The sequence below is a fragment of the Cricetulus griseus genome, chromosome 3 (genome assembly GCF_003668045.3).
Source record: "Cricetulus griseus strain 17A/GY chromosome 3, alternate assembly CriGri-PICRH-1.0, whole genome shotgun sequence".
Taxonomy (NCBI): domain Eukaryota; kingdom Metazoa; phylum Chordata; class Mammalia; order Rodentia; family Cricetidae; genus Cricetulus; species Cricetulus griseus.
In genome coordinates this window covers 275,245,928-275,265,392 of record NC_048596.1, presented here as the reverse complement: position 1 = coordinate 275,265,392, position 19,465 = coordinate 275,245,928, and the positions used below count along the sequence as shown (strand labels likewise).

At 51.9% G+C, this 19,465-nt stretch overlaps 2 protein-coding genes across 2 annotated transcripts in view; both read left to right on the top strand.

Moving 5' to 3' along the window:
- Cxcl14 (C-X-C motif chemokine ligand 14) overlaps nt 1-10,182 on the top strand; it is a 41,197-nt gene extending 31,015 nt beyond the window's left edge. The window contains exons 4-5 of the mRNA XM_035441736.1: nt 9,301-9,373; nt 10,069-10,182. Coding sequence (XP_035297627.1) covers nt 9,301-9,373; nt 10,069-10,182 — 187 coding nt within the window. The remainder of the gene's footprint in view (nt 1-9,300; nt 9,374-10,068) is intronic.
- An 8,311-nt stretch (nt 10,183-18,493) lies between these two features.
- Nucleotides 18,494-19,219, top strand: Neurog1 (neurogenin 1). The gene has a single exon (XM_027410033.1). It carries the CDS (start codon nt 18,494-18,496, stop codon nt 19,217-19,219), a length of 726 nt encoding a protein of 241 aa, XP_027265834.1.
- The last annotated feature ends 246 nt before the right edge of the window (nt 19,220-19,465 follow it).

Sequence of the window (19,465 nt, the reverse complement as noted above, 5' to 3'; positions counted from 1 at the left end):
GATGTTAGAGATGGGAATGATGCATTGATGATGTTAGAGACTGGAACTATCCATTGATGTTAGAAATGGGAACCATCCATTGATGAGCCAGGTCCGTAAACAAAGGCCCCCATTTCTCTATCTTCCTAACCCAGGATCTACTGACTGCTGCCTGGGAAACTCGGGGTTCCTCTGAATTAATTATCTTTCTGCTTCGCAGATACAATGGAAAGTATTCCCCCCAAATCAGCAACCTTCCAAGTTAGTTGCTGAACTAGACCACAGACTCAAAGGTGGTTTTGGCTCAGCTTTCTCCCTCACTCTGGACCCCTCAACATGTGGCTTTATCTTCCCTACAGGAAAAATTATGATGTCCCCAATGTGGGGATGGCAGACTCCTAAGTCAGCACACTAGGAAGTGTTGGGAGGGCCTGGGAAAGGCATCTTCAGTCACTCTTTCTTGGTTACAAGTTAGTAGAATCTCTACAGATGGTCACACTTATTCAAAAGTTTTTACATATATGATTTGACCCAGAAACCCTGCCTCTTCCATGATGTATGTACATATTTAACATGATGTATGAATAGTCATTGTAAACTTACAATAACAAAAGACTGGTGGCAGCCAGCAGACTAAACAAATCAAGCAGCGGGTGAGTTAACCCACGGGAAATCATTCAGTCACTAAAAGTGAGGTAGATCTGACTACTGAGATCTGGATAGACACTCCAGACACATGGGTGAGGTACAGAACTGTCTGTGGCTGTGGGGGACAGAGTCCTGGTAGGGACAAAAATGAATAGGACCCTCAGACAGGGCAACTAAAGCCAAAAGTCAGAGATGTTTGGGGGTCAGGTCTTCCAGTGTCTGAATGCCAATTTTGACATCTTGTGAGCCAGTTGCTCATAGCTTGAAATCACCACAATGAGAGAATTTAGACCATGAAAATCAAGACAGTGACAAATGGGTGAAGCTATTTTGCCCTGAGAGCCAGCTGTAGCCATATGCCAGCACAGCTCAGGAAAACACATAAAAGTGTGGGCAAACTTAAAGAAAATCAAACAGGATAATAGTGGCCACAAAGAGCAAGAGCAGGGTGTGGCCACTAAGCCAGAACCACACAGTCAGGACTGAGAAAGGTGACCCAGAGGCTGAGCAAATGCCCAGTCTCTGCTCTTCACTGTATGTGGGGTTCCTCATGAGTTGTGATAAAACACAAACACTTAGGAACGGAATCCTACTGTGAACCTCAGACTTGAGGACCGGAAGAAAGTAGTGCCAATTCTACCAGCAATTTATTTTTAGAGAAATAAATTACCTTCAGCATGCCAGGTTTCCAGGGCACCCTGTTCCCCCATAAAAGGCCCCTTCCAGCTCCCTAAGGCTAGGACTCTGAGCCACACGTGGCTCCTATTGACCCAGAGAAGCAGAGTCTACAAGGAAAAGCCAGGGCTGAGCTGCAAAGGGACAGCAATGCCATTTTCCTTTTGGATTGCTTCCCACTTTAAAAACCCGTGGCTGGAGATGTGACTCTGGTTAAGAGCACTGGCTGCTCCTTCAGAGGCCCTGTGTTCACATGGAGGCTCACAACCATCTATAACTCCCATTCAAGAGGATACAGCGCCCACTTCTGGCCTCTATGGGCACTGCCCACATGTGGCCTGTAAAATGTTCATAAACTAAAAAAGAAAAACCTAGTAAGTCGAATATGGTGTAAATACACTTAATTTTAAAAATCAGAATGAAAAACATGAGATACAATCCCAGCATAAAGAAGTGAAGCAGGAGGGTCACTCTGATTTCAGGGCCATCCTGGGCTTCACAGTGAAATCCTGTCTTTAAAAAAAAGGAACAAAAATTGCCATAGATACACTGTGAGGTAAGCAGTTACCCCCTGACCTGTTCCCGGCCCTCTCCCGCATCCAGAAGATTGTTTCTTAGCTCCGTAAGGTGCAGACAAGCAAACACGGTGCCCTCATTGTAGCCTTTCTTCCATCTTCTCATAGAACATGGCGTGGTGTATAGAACATTCTACACCTTGCTTTCTGTGGCTTTCTTCAGATTCCTTGGGACCTATCTGTTTCGGAGCTTGAACAACACGCTCATCGTTTCTGTTTGTGACCACAGAGCTTTCCCTCTGTGGATCCCTTTCCGGGGGTCACTTGAGCCTCCTACATGGCACTGTAGAGAATAGCTTGAACCTACGTCATTCGGTAGAGCAAAAATGTCTCTTTCTCTCTTCAAGTCCTTGCCTGCTCAGATTTTGCCTCCACTCTGGTGGAGCCTATACGGCTTCTCAAGACACCCCACTTCCAGGGAGGACAGCAGGGTGCAGCCCAGACTCCCAACTCCTTGACCACCATGCCAGGCAGGGTCCTCCTTCATCCGTCAGAGTCCTCCTGCAATACTCCACCACTCCTGCACCTCGACCTTGTGCACCTAAGTGCAAGGCAGTAGGTGCTGCAGCCAGATGGTTAGTAAACACTGCTTGGGTGAGCCATTCTTTCCCAAGTCAGGCACTAAACATACTCTATTTCACCAACAGGTGGCGCTGCTTCCCACCTCTCCGCAGCTAAGACTTCAAGCTCTCACCGGGAACCTGAGCTTCACAGGGAGGAATAACAGAGGGTGGGGTGTGTCCCTAAAGACGACCTTACCGTAGGACTATCCACAGTGTTCTTTGAATGCCCCACCCATCCACCAAAAGCCACAGCTACAATTTTCCCTGTGACAAGTGTGCCAGTGCCTCACATGTTTTTCTGTATATTGAGAGACAGAATGCTTGAGAGATGAACGTAGCCTCTGGCTGGCTGGGTCCCTTTGAGAATTGACTTCACCTGTCTGGGCTCCCATTCCCTTCGTTGCACAATGAAGAATGGGACTTCCTGCCTTGTGAAGTTGATGTGAGGGTTCAGTGAGATTCCTTGTGCACTGAAGAGCTCAGAGGCTATTAGTTCCTGTTCGCGATGCTATGCTTGTTCAAAGTCACCTGCACCTCACCCCTGAGGGAAGGCTTCCTCGGTAGACACAAGTCTTCTGCTGTGTTTGACCCATGAGTCTGCATTTCCTGGAGCCTTACCCGTATATTTCCTCTGGCTCTCACCGAGCCCACTTCAGCACTTCCCTTGAGCTTTCTTTCCTGCTACCCAGGAGGTCTTTCCTGCTACAGGGGGTCTCTCCCAGACACACGCTGGCCCCTGTTGATTTCTCAATCACTGCCCCTGCTATCTGTATGTGACTGACCTAGGGAGTGCTCCATAAATGCTGGGGTCAATGGAGAGAGGAAGGGCCTGTGCTGCACCGGTACTGCCTTGGTAGCTACCAAGCTTGAGCTCTGCTGCTCTGGAAGGAGAGTGTGCTGGCTAGCATACCAACACCTCTCCCACCACCCAGTCCTCAGCTTCCCAGTGCCGGGCTTAGAGGCGTTTGTGGTAATGTCCATATCCTCTGGGTACACTACTGAGAAGCAACACAGCTTTCAGCTTGACATTTGTAGAATCGAGGCATGTATGCGGGACCTATTGCCTTCTTCAGTCACGGTTTTCTTGGAGCCCAGAAGGTTGGGATATCTACCGGAAGGCTGCATCTTTACCATTTAAAATACAGTCAAATGGATGTAGGAATCTGAACAGCCTGTAAGTAGAAACACTGTTGCAGACATGGGAAAGATGGGGAAAGAGGGATGCTGGTTAGTTTTGTTTGTTGTTTTGTCAGCACCGGATAATCCACTGTAGAGGAACACCAGTTGAAAGAAATGCCTCCATCAGAATAACCTGTATGTAAATTGTCAGGGTTTTCTTGATCGGCAATTGATGTAGAGTGGTGGTGGCAGTGCATACCTTTAATCCCAGCAGAGGCAAGTGGATCTCTGAGTTCAAGGCCAGCCTGGTCTACCAAGTGAGTTCCCAGACAGCCAATGGCTTCACAGAAAGACCCAGTCTTGAAAAGCAAGAACAAAAAGCAAACAAATAGAAAGATAATTGATGTAAAGAGCTGAACACACTGTGGGTGGCACCAGCCCTAGGCAGGTGGCCCTGGACTGCATAAGAAAGCTGGGTAAGCCAGCCAGGCGGAGCAAGGCAATAATAAGCAGAGTTCCTCCACAGTCTCAGCTTCAGTTCCTGCCTCCAGGGTCCTGCTTGAATTCGCAGCCTGACTTTCCTCAGTGATGGACTGTGACCCAGGAGTTGTAAGGTGAAATGAACCACCAACTTACTTTTGGTTGGTGTTCATCACAGCAGAGAAGCAAACTAGGACAATAAACTAAGCAAGAGACTGTGCCACGTGGAATTTTCGTTAGAGAGAAGCGTGTGGAGGCGGGTGGGAAGTGCTGACAGCTGACAGGTGATTTGACAGAGGAATTGTGTGGCCAGTTGGATGGCACTGCCCCAGAGCAGTGGGAGAGCCTTTGAAGGGTCCTGGAGGGTAAAAAGGAGCTTGTGTGGATGGACATGGCACTCTGGGTAGGAGGGTGGCCAAGTACAAGGCCCTGAGAGGTGGCAAAGGCTCCATGGAGGTGAGAGTTGGTGGAACACATGCAGAAGGTAGAGCAGGCGAAGCTTGAGGCTCCAGCCTTCTTGACCACATTGTAGACAGAAGGACCATGGGGCATTTTTAAGGGATTTAAGAAGGGAAGTTAAGACATCATTCACTCTGGCTAAGGAACAAGGGGACAGGTAGATAGAAGTATAAAACACTGAATAACTACTGCTAAACCAGCCAGCATTAGCAACTAGGACCTCTTGGTGCCATGGTCATTCTGTGTTCTGTAAGGATGTGGGCACCAGAAGCCCAGACAGCCCACAGACTTCAGGTTACCAGTGTCCCCTCCACCACTCTGTGAGGCTTTAACTCTCTAGAACAAGGGACCAGATGAGATAGGAGAGAGAAACTAATGTCACACAACCAGATAATCCCTCCACCCTCTGGGAGAAGGCAGTACAGGGACTTGCAAGCCTGGAGCTGTCCCTTATCCCTCTCCCTCCCTCCCCTTCCCCCCCTTTGGATGCCCAGAGCTTTAGATCAAAGATGAGACATGTTGTGTGGTGGGTTGAATAAGAATGGCCCCCATTGGTCCATAGGTTTTGATGCTTAGGGAGTGCCAGTATTTGAAAGGATTAGGGGCGTAGCCTTGTTGGAGGAAGTCTGTCCTCCAACTGAGGGTAGGCTTTGAGGTTTCAAAATTCCCAGCCAGGCCCAATGGCTCTCCCTTCCTGCTGCCTTCAGATTCAGACATAGTCAACTACCATGTCGGCCTGACGGTGTCATATCCTGCCACGAAGATAATGGACTAACCCTCTGGAACTGTAAGCCAGCTCCAATTAGATGTTTTCCTTTATGAGAGCCATCCGCATGGTCATCTGTCTCTTCAAAGCAATAGAACGCTGACTAAGACATATTGTCTCAATGAAAAGGGAAACTCAGGCCTCTCAGTTCTCTCCAGGGAAACAAGAACAGAGACCAACTTCAAATTCAGCAATGTTTTTGGTGGGACCAAAAACTGCATTATTTCTTTGTTTCTTTGTAATTCTTTTGCTCCTTGGGAGCCTGATACCCAGCTCCCAAATAATCACACACAAGGACTTATACTTTCTTACGAATGCCCGGCCTTAGCTTGGCTTGTTTCTAGCCAGCTTTTCTTAATTGAAATTATCCTGTCTATCTTCTGCCCCTGGGCTTTTACCTTTCTCTATTCTATATCCCTTTCCTTACTTCTTACTCAAAGGTTTGCTGTGTAGCTGGGCAGCTGGCCCCTGATGTCCTCCTCTCCTCCTTTTTCTTGCTCCCCAATCTTCTGTTGCCAGATCTCTCCTCCTATCTATTCTCTCTGCCTGCCAGCCCTGCCTAACCTTTCTCCTGCCTCACTATTGGCCGTTCAGCTCTGTATGAGACCAATCGGGTGTTTTAGACAGGCAAGGTAACACAGCTCCCCAGAGCTAAACAAGAGCAACATAAAAGAATGCAACACATCTTTGCCTCATTAGACAAATGTTCCCCGGCAGAAGAGAATGTAACCCGTCTTTCACATTCTGCAACATTTCGCCTACCTTCGTGGCAGGGAGCAGTGGCCTCCCACACAGACTAGAACCAAGGGTTCAGAAGCCCACGTCAGCTGCAGCACCTAGACAGACCCAACTTTATATAAAGCAGGAGAGAGGTGGAAGACAACTGGCCAGTGGTTGAGATCTTGAGCCAGATAATCCTGCTTCTCCCCCAGCTCCACTACTGGCTAGCCCTGCCCTCCTGATCACTGGACCTTCTTGGTCTGGTCTCCTCGTATTTAGAAGGCAGGTAAAGGGATGAAGAGAGAGGACTGTGCTTGTACAGATGACAGGTGTGCAGTCCCCAGCACCCACGCCAGGCAGTTCACAACCAGAAACTCCAGCTCTAATGCATCCAGCACCCTCTTCTGCCCCGCCTGTATCTCCCGTCAGGAGCACATACTCCCCATACATGCTGTCTTAGTTGTGGTTTCTATTGTCACAACAAAACACACAACCAAACAGCAAGTTGGGGAGAAAGGGGTTTATTTGGCTTACACTTCTACATCACTGTTATCATCAAAGGAAGTCAGGGCAGGAACTCAAATAGGGCAGGGATATGGAGGAAGGGACGATGCCGAGGCCATAAAGGGGATACAGCTCATTGACTTGCTCAGCCTGATTTCTTACAGAACCCAGGACCACAAGTCCAAGGATGGCCCCACCCACCATGGGCTAGACCCTCCCCTATCAATCACTAATTAGGAAAATGCCCTACATCCAGATCTCATGGAGGCATTTTCTCAATTGAGGTTCTCTCTTTTCAGATTACTCTAGCCTGTGTCAAGTTGACATGAAACTAGCCAACACACACACACACACACACACACACACACACACACACACACACACGTGCACAGGCACATGCACGCTAGCACATTAAAAAGACACAGTTCCCAAGCTTGTGTGTGAAGGCATAGTTCCCTTAGAAATGCCTGCTCAGTAATGGCTCTCCTGTCAGTATAGGCAATGATGAGTGTGGTGGATTGAATGCAATTGGCTCCCACAGTCTCATAGGCGGTGGCACTATTAGAAGATGTGGCTTTGTTGGAGTGGGTGTGGCCTTGTTGGAGGAAGTGCGTCACTGTGGGGGCGGGCTTTGAGGTTTCCTATGCTCAGGATCCTGCCCAGTATCTCAGTTGACTTCCTGTTGCCTGCAAGATGAAGGTCTCTCAGCGACTTCATCTGCACACTGCCCTGCTCCCATCATGCTGATAATGGGCAGAACCTCTGAAATTGTTAGCTGTCACCTCAATTCAATGCTTTCCTTTATCAGAGTTGCCATGGTCATGTGTCTCTTCATAGCAACAGAATACCCAAGACAATGATGCTGACGATGACAACACCACAGAGTCAAGAAGAGTGAGCGGCACTGAGCACCCTGGACTGGCTCTCATGTCAATGAGCATATGAAGCGTGCATGCTGAAGCAACAGAGAAGGCTGGGCTGATTTAGAAAGATTTCCACTTTCCAAAACATATTTTTGCCTAGTCTTTAAGTCAGTGGAAAAGCTGGGTTCCCACCACCCTGCCCCCACTCGCTCCAGATGCTGCTGGAGAAGCCACCTCCCAGGTCCCACTCCAGGACACTTGCTTGCTCGCTTGGTGGTAACAGGTGTTGTGGTAAAAAGCTTGTGGCTTTGAGCTCTGAGGAGCTGGGTGTTATCACCGAGGCAACTCCTCCCTCCCCTTGCCCTCGGAGTCCCCAGAGACAGTTGAGGGTGTCTGGAGGGGGAGTATCATTTGCTTGGCACAGCTAGACGACCACTTGCCTGTTACCTCAGGAGAGACCTGAGGAGTGAGAGTGGCGCCCCCACTTTCAGTCTGTTCTTGCCTAACTCCTACAGCCAGCAGGAATACATCGGGACTCCTCCTTCCTCCTCCTCCCCTTCCCCCTCCTCCCCTTCCCCTCCTCCCCTTCCCCCTCCTTCTCCTCAGATTGTGGCACCTCCATTCCCACCCCACCCTCTCTATCTCCTAAAGTTACACTACAACACAGTGGGTGAATAGATACCCACCCAGCAAGCCCTTTCCCAGCAGGGGCTGGGCACCCAGCAGAGTGCCTGGGGCTCTAATGCCAATGTGTGGGCAAATTCTCAGGTTACAGAGGTGGGGTAATCCCCAAGAAGTGGTATGGCTTAGACAACCCCATTCCCTCCTCCCAAGACAATGTATGCGCACACACACAAGCATACATGAACCCCACTTATGCAAGAGCGTCGGTAGCTACACATAAATTCACCCTCTTCTGAAATATCCTCTCAGAAGGCACTGTACCAGGGGCTGAGGGCACAAAGGGGAGAGGAAAGAAGGAAGGTCCCATCCATGGGCAGGTAGCAGTGTGACATCTTCTCTTCATCAGTGTTCCCTCTAGAGGGAATTTGAGTCCCACCCAACAGACACTGTCTCCCCATCACTGGCTGTCATTACTCTTAATGCAGGTCATGTTTGGGACCCTGGGGCCTCTCTACTGCATCTACAAACTCCTCTCTCTCTCTCTCTCTCTCTCTCTCTCTCTCTCTCTCTCTCTCTCTCTGTGTGTGTGTGTGTGTGTGTGTGTGTGTGTGTGTGTGTGTGTGTGTGTTCAGTTTGTCCCATGGTGGTAAGGTAAGGCGCATTTAGACTGATAGAATAATGTGTTTTTTTGTTTGTACACAATGTTGCTAAAATTCTTTCCCAGGAAGAGACATAAGCATCTGTCTATCCCTCCTTCTAAGCTCCTACAACACTGAGGAACCAAAGCATGTAATGGGCTTCCTTTTTGAGCGCAGGGAGAGGTTATATAAAGGGTGTGGATGCTCAGAGATGATGGGAGATGAAGGGTTCCCATAGCCCTGCAGATGGAGCTCCCTCCCCTAGTCTTCCCAGGCCTGGAAAGCCTAGCATCTCCCCAAGGCCATGTGCAATTAAAGCAAAAGTTGCCTGCAGCAGGTGGATGGGAGTGGCTGTATTCTCAGGTGAGGGTGTTACCCCCCACCTCTAATGAGGGGCTATAAAGAGTCAACAAGCCCATCTGGGCTAATGCTTTTCTAAGAGGTGCAGGCGAACTCCCTATGGGTGCCGGTTGCCTGGCTCACAAGGTAGTCACACCACACATCGCTTTCAGGTGGCCCACTGTCCTGGCTAAGTCCCTTCATACTCCCTAGGCTCTCGGGACTTCTCCTGCTTTCCTGGGCTAGTTTCCTAGGCTAGGCTAGTGACTCCCTGCTTCTCTCCAGCTCCCGCCGACCTGAGGCCCAGGCTGCTTGTCAGACGCTCCCTGCTTCTCTTTCTCTATCCAGCAAAGTCTGCCTAATCGTGGCCCCAATTAGCATCAGGGACACAGTGGAGAGAATTCTAAGAGTCATTGCTAAGGTGAGTTTTTCATACAGAATTTTGTCTCTTCTGTCCTCAGGCAAGAGCCGTGGCCACCCCAGCGGCCTGTGTAGATTGCTTACATATACCGCCCCCGCCCACACACACACACACACACACGGCAACTCTGGTCGGAGGCTATGGCTCTGCACCCACTGGTGAGCCTCCAGGGCCAGGCGGTACTGAGCTCATCCAGCACTGTGTCCTCCCCCATATCAGGCAGTCCTCCCTCCCCCCCCCCCGCCCCCACCTCCCCTTCAGATGCAAAGCGGACATATGGCTCATCTCCATCTTTGGGGGAGGTTCTGTCTAAAGTCGTCCCAAAGATTCAGATTGTATGACAAATCACGTTCTAGACTATCGTGGCGAGAAAGCGGCCAGGCGTTTGCATCATTACCCCCAGACAACAGCTTCATTAGGCTGAAAGGGAGGTTTGCAGCAGTGCGAGCGCCGCCACTGACCTGGGCCCCTCTCTTCCCCATTGTCTGTGGGCGCCACGGCTCGCGTCTTCATACCATATGGTCCGTTTGAGCACCCTACACTGCCTTCCAGGGGAAACAAGCATGTTGAGAATCACTGAGGTATCCAGAGGCCTGTCCCCTGAGTCCAGGGGCGAGCCTGCCACAGAGTGGGGTAGAACTGGGCAAGTCGATGGGAACCAGGGGTCTCAGCGGGTGTCGAGTGGACTTCTACAGTATTTTGGAGGCGCCTCGGAGGTCCCTGAACCCCGGGCATTTCTCCCAGAAAACCCATTAAGTGGATCGGACCGGCTGAAGGCTGAGATCACGGTCCCCTTCTCCCATCTCTAAAATACTAAAACCTGAGAACCAAGTTGTCCCTTCGGGAATATTCAAGAGTATGGCTTAGAGGGGATTGTGGGAGAGAGAACTACTTCCATTCCCAGCTCCCCAAACACCAACTCCTTCAAGCTTTGCTCCAAGCTTCCGCTGGGACCGGATTCCCCTGGGAAGGAGAGTCTTGTGCAGCCTTGTGCAAAGGCCCCGGGGCCATCGGAGGCCACCCTGGAGGAACAAACTTTGGGATCCAGGAAGCGGCCAGCAGGGACCTGGCCTGGCGTTTTTTAAGAGTAAGGAAGAAAGCTCAACCGCAACTGGTGCGGGTCTTGGTTGGGCCAGCCAAGCAGGCGGATTAGGGCCGGGATTAACATTTTCAACTCTGCCAGACTCCCTGACTCAAAGATCTCGCTCGCTAATCGTATTACTATCCCTCGGATTATTGCCTTACTCTTGGCAGAACAGACTCTAAAATCAAATTGATTAAAGTCCCCTCCTGTTTTCTCTTATCTCCTTTGCTGTGTGGAGAGGGACCTCCGCTTCCGAAGGAGCAGACTTTGAAAGTCAGACTTCACTTGTTACCCTCCTGCCCCCTCCTCTTTCCGCGTCAAGCTACGGTGAAAAGAGGAGCGACACGGTTTCTTTAGTCCCGCCCATGGCAGCTCCTAATTCCCGGTCATTTATCCCATATTAAAACTTCTTTAAGTAAGAATGGACCAGCATCAGCACCTGCTATGCAAATGCGGCCAAATCCAGCAGGGCCGCGGGGCGTGCGGCCATTCAGCGCTCCCGGCGCCGCGCGGCCCTTCAAATGCAGACGCGCAGGTCCCGACAGATTGCCGGGGTGGGGGACAGAGCGCGGGATGGGGCGGGGCTGCGGGGGGGCGCTGGCTAGCGGGGGGGGGACCCCTCGAAGTACCTCTCCCCAGAGGCTTTCTTCCCTGGCGCTCTCTCTTCCACCTACCTTTACTGTTTTCTCAGACTGCCTATCTTACCGCCAAGGCCGCTATGCCCCAGGGTCCCCCGAATTTATCCTTGAACCCCAGCCTAAGTCTAAGTCAGCCTCTCTGGTGCGGTGGAACCCGCGTTGGAACAGAAATGGGACAAGGTCGCTTCTGGCTCTGAGCCGGCGCCGAGGTCCCCGCAGCGCGCTCCCCGCGGTAGCCCAGCCAGGAGGAGACCGTGGCGCGGGATAACAAGGATTAGCGTGTTGGGGACCATTGAAGCTGGCCCGGTCCTCACGTGGCTGGAGGTCGAGGCTCAGTCGCATCTCGTGCGACTCTAATCCGCTCACGAGAGGAGCCGGGTCGCTCGCACCGGTCCGCGCGCTTGACCGAGCGCCGGGTCAGTCTGCGCGCTCCCGGGCCCGGGCGTGGGAAGAACTGTGGCACGAGGGTAGCCGATGCAAGACTGGGGGACCCCCTTCCTCCAGCCTCCGAGCTTTATTTGTGACTCCATAAAAGATGGAGAAACGGTCTCCGGGGGCGCCAGGCGACAGCGAGGACCGAGGTGTCCCAAAGGCGTGCAAAGCGATAAATACACTTGTGCAGCCCGCTCTCTGTGTCCCTTGGGGGCATAGAAAATGAGGCGCTTTCCTCCCTCCTTTTAACTCGAGGGGAGTACCAATAATTCATGTATGTTATAATTCTTCATCGCCCCTAGGTAGTCTGGGAAAACTAGAAGAAAAGAAAATGCCAGAAAGTTATGGTAAAACTTGAGTTGCCGCCGAAGCCGCTTTCTTTGCCCCTGCTGCGAGAGTTTGAATAAGGAGAAGGCCCCTGGACTGTAACAAACAAAAAGAATGAAGAAGACAAAGGGTTTCCAGAAAAAGGTTTAGCTAGAAGACAAGGCTAGTGAAACTGAAAGGAGGGGGGAGAAAAGCGTTTACAGCGGGGACAATAAGTGTACTAATCGCTTTGATATATTATACAAGCCCAAAGACCCAAAACATTGTGTAATTATTTATAAATGACTCTTCCACTCCTGCGCATAATGCAGAGGAAAGAATAAAACCGCGGGCTCCTCTCTAAACTATTCCTAAATAGACCTGGTTCAAAAGGAGGCAGAAGTGTTTGAAATAAAATAATTAATGGTGGATTTTATGGTTGTCTCATTAAAACATTTTAATTACTGCAAACAAAATGCAATTGTGTTTGGAACCTAACGTGAAGTTAGGTAGCCAAGTGTTAAGATAGTGAAGGAAGGGAGCTCTTGGGCTTCAGGCTTTGGTTTTGAATTCTTTGCATTTGCCACGGGGGTAAATATCACGTTGGCCTCTTTGCACGACCCCCTCGTGCAAACCCCTACCCTTGACCCCCCACATCCAATGTTTTTCCTGTTTCTCTCCTGTGCACAATTAAGAGAAGCACACAAAGCAGATAAAAGTGAATTCTGGCCTTAGTGACCTGGCTCCCTGTGGCAGGTGCACACTGGACTGGGGGAGCAGCGGCAGGGTTGTGGGGGTTTCCTAAATCAGGAAGACTTGACAAGGCTTTGCAGGCAGTTCCGGGTTGGTTATCCCCAGACTATAGCAGAGATCTGGTGCTTCCTGCCCTCCCGGCAGAGGGGGAGGTCACCTCAGCCCCTCCCTCTTCATTCTGGGCGAATCCTTATGGCCCCTCATTGCACAGGCCAGCACGCTGCTATTCCTGCCCCACTCCCCACCACACAACCCCCTTCTCCCTGCTCTCCTGTGGGTACAAAAAGGACATTGTTTCCCCCAAGATTGGCCCAAACCATACATTTCAAACTTATGGCCATCCTAAGCACATATTGTCCTCCTGCACCAGCAAGGTCTGACAGTGCCACTCCGACTTGAAAACTTCTTGCAGCACGTATTTCTTTAGCTGGCAAACTCTTGAGCATTATTTGGGAGGCATGTCTTCCTCTTAGGCACTAGAATAAAGTAGATTTGCATCAGGGCTTCCACTGACCCACAGAGTCTACTCATACTTGTGCATATTGCACACAACTAAACACACCAACGCACAATGCCAGCGAATCTTCAAGCAGACACCTCTGAGGTGCCAAATGCATACAGACGGCACTGTATTTAGCAGGGCAGGGGCTGAGGGGGCCTCCACGGATTTTGGGAAACCATGGATAATTTGCCATTTTCCTTGCTCTGTCACTGAAAGACCCCTCTGTTTCCCCCTCTATTTTACACCCCCTTCCACAACTGTCATGGGTCATCAATAAAGAAAATAGGGAATTGTTTCCCCTATCCAAGCCCACCCTGCTGCTCTTATATGGAAACACAACTGCTTGCGTGTCTGAGTGCACTTCATCAGAGGGCAGGGGCCACTCTGTTTCATGCTCTCCCTCCAGCTCTTCCTCTAGAGCCACAGCACCTTCTTGGTCTTTTATTCCTAAAAAAAGATTGTGACTTTATTTTTCTGAGTGTCACTCACAAAACAAATGCCACCTCCCCCACTGGCCGGGTAGCTGCAGAAACAACAAAAACCCAAACAAACAAAGGTTAGAGTGAGGCAGACTTCTTCAGAAGTGGTGGCTATCTCCATCACTTCACCTACAATAAAATTCCAAGAGTGGAGCTTACTGCCAAAGGAAGCAGGGTCGCCTTCCTGTCGTGAGTTCTGGCCGAGAGTCCGTATATAGTGGACTTGGAATTCATATTTGATCTAATCAATTTGAGGTGAAGAAGAAAGATGAAGTGTGATGATGTCCCCACATACATTCAGATTATCACCCCCAAATTTGTAATTTCAGGCTAACGCCCTGCCAGCCTGGTTGCTAGCTAAGCTAGGGATCTCTAACAGATCATTTGTCCTGTCGAGTTCAGCGTTTCTAAAGGGGGTGGGGTAAGTGGCCGAGAGGCCACTTGGCTCAGCATTGCCTCCACAAAGGACTGTGAGGCTGTGGATACTGACTCCAAATGAAGTCACACACATGGTCCCTGAGCCACTGACAGGGCTGAGGAAGATGTCCAGCACTAACAGCAACCTGGGTTTTAACTCGATGTCACTTTAAGTTCTGAAACTCGCCTTATATGCAGCATCTTGTTTTGTCTATGCCTCAAGCACATTCAGTTTTCTATATAAATGTCTATAATTTACCAACACTTCCCCCCAATCTGCTCCTTCTCCATGAAAAACATTTAAAACCAAAGGCCTCTAGAGACCCTGGAACCCTGGCAGCCCCTTCTCTCCTTCTCATATTGTAGAAACCCCATTTCATCACCTTCACTTGAAGTGATCCCAGGAAGGTCCTCTCCATAACGAGATAAAACTGCCTCCCTGCCTCCCCTTGGAGCCCCGAGTCAGGGTTCTAAGGCTGGCTAGACTTAGGTGTGCCTGTGGTCCTCCCCTCACCCTCCCCCCGCCCTGCCAGAAATCAAACCGAGGGACACCCTTCATCTTCTAAGACCTGTGCCCCCCTAATCTAAACTCCCAGCCCATTGGCAGCTGGATGCGTCACAGGTCAGGTAGCGGGAACACCTGGTGCAGCATGGCACCTCAACACCTGCTGTGGTTGGACCTATTAGGTGCCCAAATGACATCCTATTGTTCTCTGGGAATGGGAGTGTCCACAGATGTGCTCCTGGGCTGGTGAGATTTAGGTGTCGGGAGCAGCTTTCCCCTCCCTAGCAAAAGTAAGCCCTTGTGGTCATGTGCCATTCTCAGGGCCAGCTCTAGCCTCAGAGGATCTCATAAGAGTGGCCCTCAAGCCTCATATACTAATAAAAAGCACCTAGTGGGCACCCCCCCCCCCGTCCAGGAAGTGGATGCTACATGAGGAGAAAGAGCAAGCTGGAGATGTCTGCCTTGTTAAGCCACTCAGGGTCAGACAGGAAAGGTGAGCAACGGTAGGAGAAAGTCTAGATTCACTTGTGCACACAGAAAGAGGTGTCTTCCCTGGTCAGATGTAGGTCACATCAGGCAGGGCACATGGCTTTATGGGTAGCAAGCAGGCTGTGGCTCCTTGTCTCTTCTTCCAATGTTCTTGCTCAGGGAACATGGAGCAAACATTAGCAATAGCCCTACTAAGAGAGAAGACAAGAGGGAGGGCAGCAAAGCGATTCAGGGCCCACCACAGCTGTCCCTTATCTCTACAGTCACCCCACCTCCATCCCACCCCACCCCTACCCCAGTTGTCTATTTATATCTGATGCTTCTCTCAAAGCCTCTCAAGTCTGACCACGCCTTCCTTTGGGAAGTGTTCTTCAGATCTGTTCCTTAAGGCTCCTCCCAACACCATGACATAGATGTCCATGACCGTCCCTCACAGCTATGTCTCCCCTCCCTCAAGACCATAGGCCTGACTGACACTCTTTAGAGAGTTCACCCAAGCCAGCCTACAGCAGGTGATTAGAGTCTATGTGCTGGTGGAATATGACAGGAAAGCACTAGTTGAGCCACATGGGGTGGCCTGAGGGAAAGGCTTCCTCATCTCATACCTGAGTTTCCCGTGTATGAGGTACAGGGGCTGAATGAATAATCTCCATGGGTTCTATTAACACTGAACCCCACCAAACAATAGCTAGGAGTCAAGGCCCAATCACCCTAAAGTCCTGCACTGAGGATTAATACAACAGCCAGTCTGGAGCAAGTCATCCACCTTGTCTCTAGGTTGCCTCTGAATGAAGTGAGCCAAGATTTCTAGGCTTTCTTGCTAAGCTGCAGACACTAACCTGGCAAATGGGAGCAACAAAGCGAGTGCTTCAGGCACTCTCAGGCTGGAGAGCATGCTTACAAAGACAGTGGGGAAAATGCCACTGGGCAGGTCAGCCTGCTCAGGTCTTCTGCTAGCTCCTAGCTACCTCTTTAACCACTGGTCAATGGCTCTTCCAGGTTGTTGACATGATTCAATTGACCTTTTAAAATGTCACCAGCTCAGAGTCCAATTTCAGTTTGAGGGACTGAACTTTAAATCGAATGGCCTAATTGTCAAACACAAAAGAAAGTGCTTCCGGGCTCTCACATCCTCCAGTAGGAAGGTACTTCAAGGCCTCTATTCCAATGATGCCGGCCAAGCCTAGAAAAGTCGTCAGATATGAGTTCAATGTGGGCCCCCAAAGTCTCAGAATGTAACCATAGCTGGAGCAAGAGTTTTGAAAGATGCAATCAAAGTGAGGACCCGGAGCCAGCAATTCTCCTTCAGAAGATACAGAGACACAGGGGCAGACACATGAAGACGACAGGAGGCAGGGCTGGCTAGTCCCAGTCATGAATTAGGGAGACAGGGACATCCAGGAGTCACAAGTAGGTAGAAAAGACACAAGCAGCATATACTCCATCCAGCTCTTCAAAAAGGGCTGCCGCCTGGTACCTTGGTTTTGGACTTTGGGCCTTCTGAGCTCCAGGAAAACAACCTTCTGTAGACTTAACACACCCACTCTGTGGAAGCACAAAGAAACAAACACAGGGTCCAACAGTGTCACAAAGTCAGGCTGGTGCTGGTATGCTGGGACCACCAGAAGTGGGCATAGGGACAGAAAGAGGCCAGGAGCAGGATCTGTCCCTTAGTTGCTGTTGCTTGCAGGACTCTCAGTAGCCCTTGGCTCCTGAGACGCCCCGGATCGGTCAACAATTACTCTTTCTCAAGTAATCTGATTATAGCCGCTTCCTGTCCCTTCTCACAAAACTCCTCAAGCCCTTATCTGTAACTGTGCCCTAGCTTTCTGTCTTGGTTGCCATCTACATTGGCTGCTGCAGAAGGAAGAAGCCAAGAGGCAAGAGCTGGTCAGTCAGGCAAGGATGCCATGCCTTCTCCACCGAGGTCCTGGTGTCCCAGGCAGAGCTCCTTTGATGACAGCAGACCAGGAACACACCTGAGACCACCACTCAGATGTCATGGAGGAAGACCTTCAGAGTGTTACTTTTGTTTTTAATACACGACCCCACAATCCAGGGTTGTTCCTTAGTGAATAGTTCCTCTCAAGAGAGTTGAGAGGCTGCCTGGACCTCTATTCCTCTCTGTCAAACAGGAAACTCGACCTGTAGAAAGAGAGCCCTCTATTGGAATAGGCAAGTTTATAGCTAAATGGGCAGAATGCGTGGAGATGGGATTCCACGGTGTGCTTGCTTGCCCCTGTGGGACAGCTCTCTTGCCCAGAAGCTAAGTCCCTTAGCCAACTGGAACTGGTGTGGGCCCCTGAGTCTGGCACCATTCCAAAATGTGAGGCACAAGAGGATTCTTGGAAATGGAGAAAGCAAGGTTTCACAAGAGGGGAGGCCCACCCGTTATTTAGTGGGTCTTTGAGGTGGGGGAGGTGTGTGCTCGCGGCGGGGTGGGAGTCAGTCCAGCCTGGGAACTCATTGGACCTTGAGGTTTTCCTTCCCTCTTGCTCTTTTCCTCGCTTACCTTAGCGGAGGAGGGACACCTATCCCTTCCTGAGCCTTGTGGCTCTTTGCCGGTCCCCTATCCTGTCTGTTGGGACATGGTTAGTTGTTCAGAGGGCGCTGCTCACTGCAACCCTCACAGCTTAAAAAGCGCCCTGACCAGGTTCCTGCTAATATGGTCTAACATCACTGTCCCAGCGCTACACTTGTGTCACTTCGTCTAAATAAAGGGACGCGCGGTGGCTAGGAGAGGGGAAACCACTCTCTCAAATGCATGCGAGCCCTCGATAGCAGGAGAAGGGATGCGAACCCAGACTCCAGCCTCAGCCCCAGCTCTTCAACACCAGCCGCACAGCTCACGCTTTCTGCCAGCGCTTTCTACGGGCGCCCGCGCTGCCCTGGGAGGAGCGTGCCTCGGCCGGCCGCTAATCGCCCCCGGCCCCCGCCCCCGCCCGCCCCCGCCCGGGTTTCCCTGCCAGAGACTCCCCGCCCCCCTCGCTCGATCTGGCTCCTGGAGCAGGCAGGGCCACCGATTGGACGGCGGTAATTACGGGCACGCTCCAGGAGGGGGGCTGGGCGGGGGCGGCCTCCAGCGAGCATAAATTATGCAAAATAGCCAGCGCCGCACGGGGCTGACCTGCCGCCTCTCTCCATTCACCCGCGCCGCCTCGGGGGCGGAGGTGGCCAGGGAGGGGGGCGCCCATTGTTGCGCGCCGTACTTAAGGGGTCCTGAGGCCGGTCGTGTGCCACACTCGGTGCTCACACGAGCTGATCTGATCGCCGGCGACATCACTCGGGAGACCAGCCGGGCGCGTGGCCCCTGCAGGCAAGGCTAGGAAGCCAAGCACATTTCCCCCTCCGGGAGTCCCTGCGATCTTCCCCAGCCCTCACGCCTCCATCAGGCGCAGACTAGCCCCAGGTCGTACCGAAGGAACGTAAGTGCGCCTCGACGGCCGTGCCCCCGACCCACACTCAAGCCCTCTAAATTTCCTCCTGTCCGTCTGTCGGTCCTGCACACTGCCACGATGCCAGCTCCTTTGGAGACCTGCCTCTCCGACCTCGACTGCGCCAGCAGCAACAGCAGCAGCGACCTGTCCAAATTCCTCACCGACGAAGAGGACTGTGCCAGGCTCCAGCCCCTAGCCTCCACCTCGGGGCTGTCCGTGCCAGCCCGCAGGAGCGCGCCCACCATCTCGAATGTTCCTGGTGCACAGGACGAAGAGCAGGAGCGGCGGCGCCGGCGAGGTCGCACGCGGGTGCGGTCCGAGGCGCTACTGCACTCCCTGCGAAGGAGCCGTCGGGTCAAGGCCAACGATCGCGAGCGCAACCGCATGCACAACCTCAACGCTGCTCTGGACGCTCTGCGCAGCGTGCTGCCCTCGTTTCCCGACGACACTAAGCTCACCAAGATTGAGACACTGCGCTTCGCCTACAACTACATCTGGGCGCTGGCTGAGACACTGCGCCTGGCAGATCAAGGGCTCCCCGGGGGCGGTGCCCGGGAGCGCCTCCTGCCTCCGCAGTGTGCCCCCTGTCTGCCTGGGCCCCCGAGCCCGGCCAGCGATGCAGAGTCCTGGGGCTCCGGAGCCGCCTCCTCCCCCTGCGCCACCGTAGCGTCGCCACTCTCTGACCCTAGTAGTCCCTCAGCCCCAGACGACTTCACCTATGGCCCCGGCGACCCCCTTTTCTCCTTCCCTGGTCTGCCCAAAGATCTGCTCCACACGACGCCCTGTTTCATCCCATACCACTAGGCCATTGTGGGCAACTTTATTGCCTTCTTCCTCCCCCCAGTCAAAGAGCAAAAGATGGGGAACCGGCTGAGGCCTCAAGGACCATCCTCAGTCCCCCACCCCGCCAGGTGGATACTGGGAACTTTAAGGGGGTGGGGTTACCTGCCTACTTGTTAGGTCGCTGCACCCTTGCTGAGGAGGCCCCTGGTCCGTTTCTCCAGCCCCCAGCACCGGCCCCTCCTGCCCGCCCTCAGAAGGCCTTTCGTT

Excerpts from the sequence above, each read along its gene's own strand:
- Neurog1 (XM_027410033.1), top strand. The coding sequence starts at position 18,494 with ATGCCAGCTCCTTTGGAGACCTGCCTCTCCGACCTCGACTGCGCCAGC.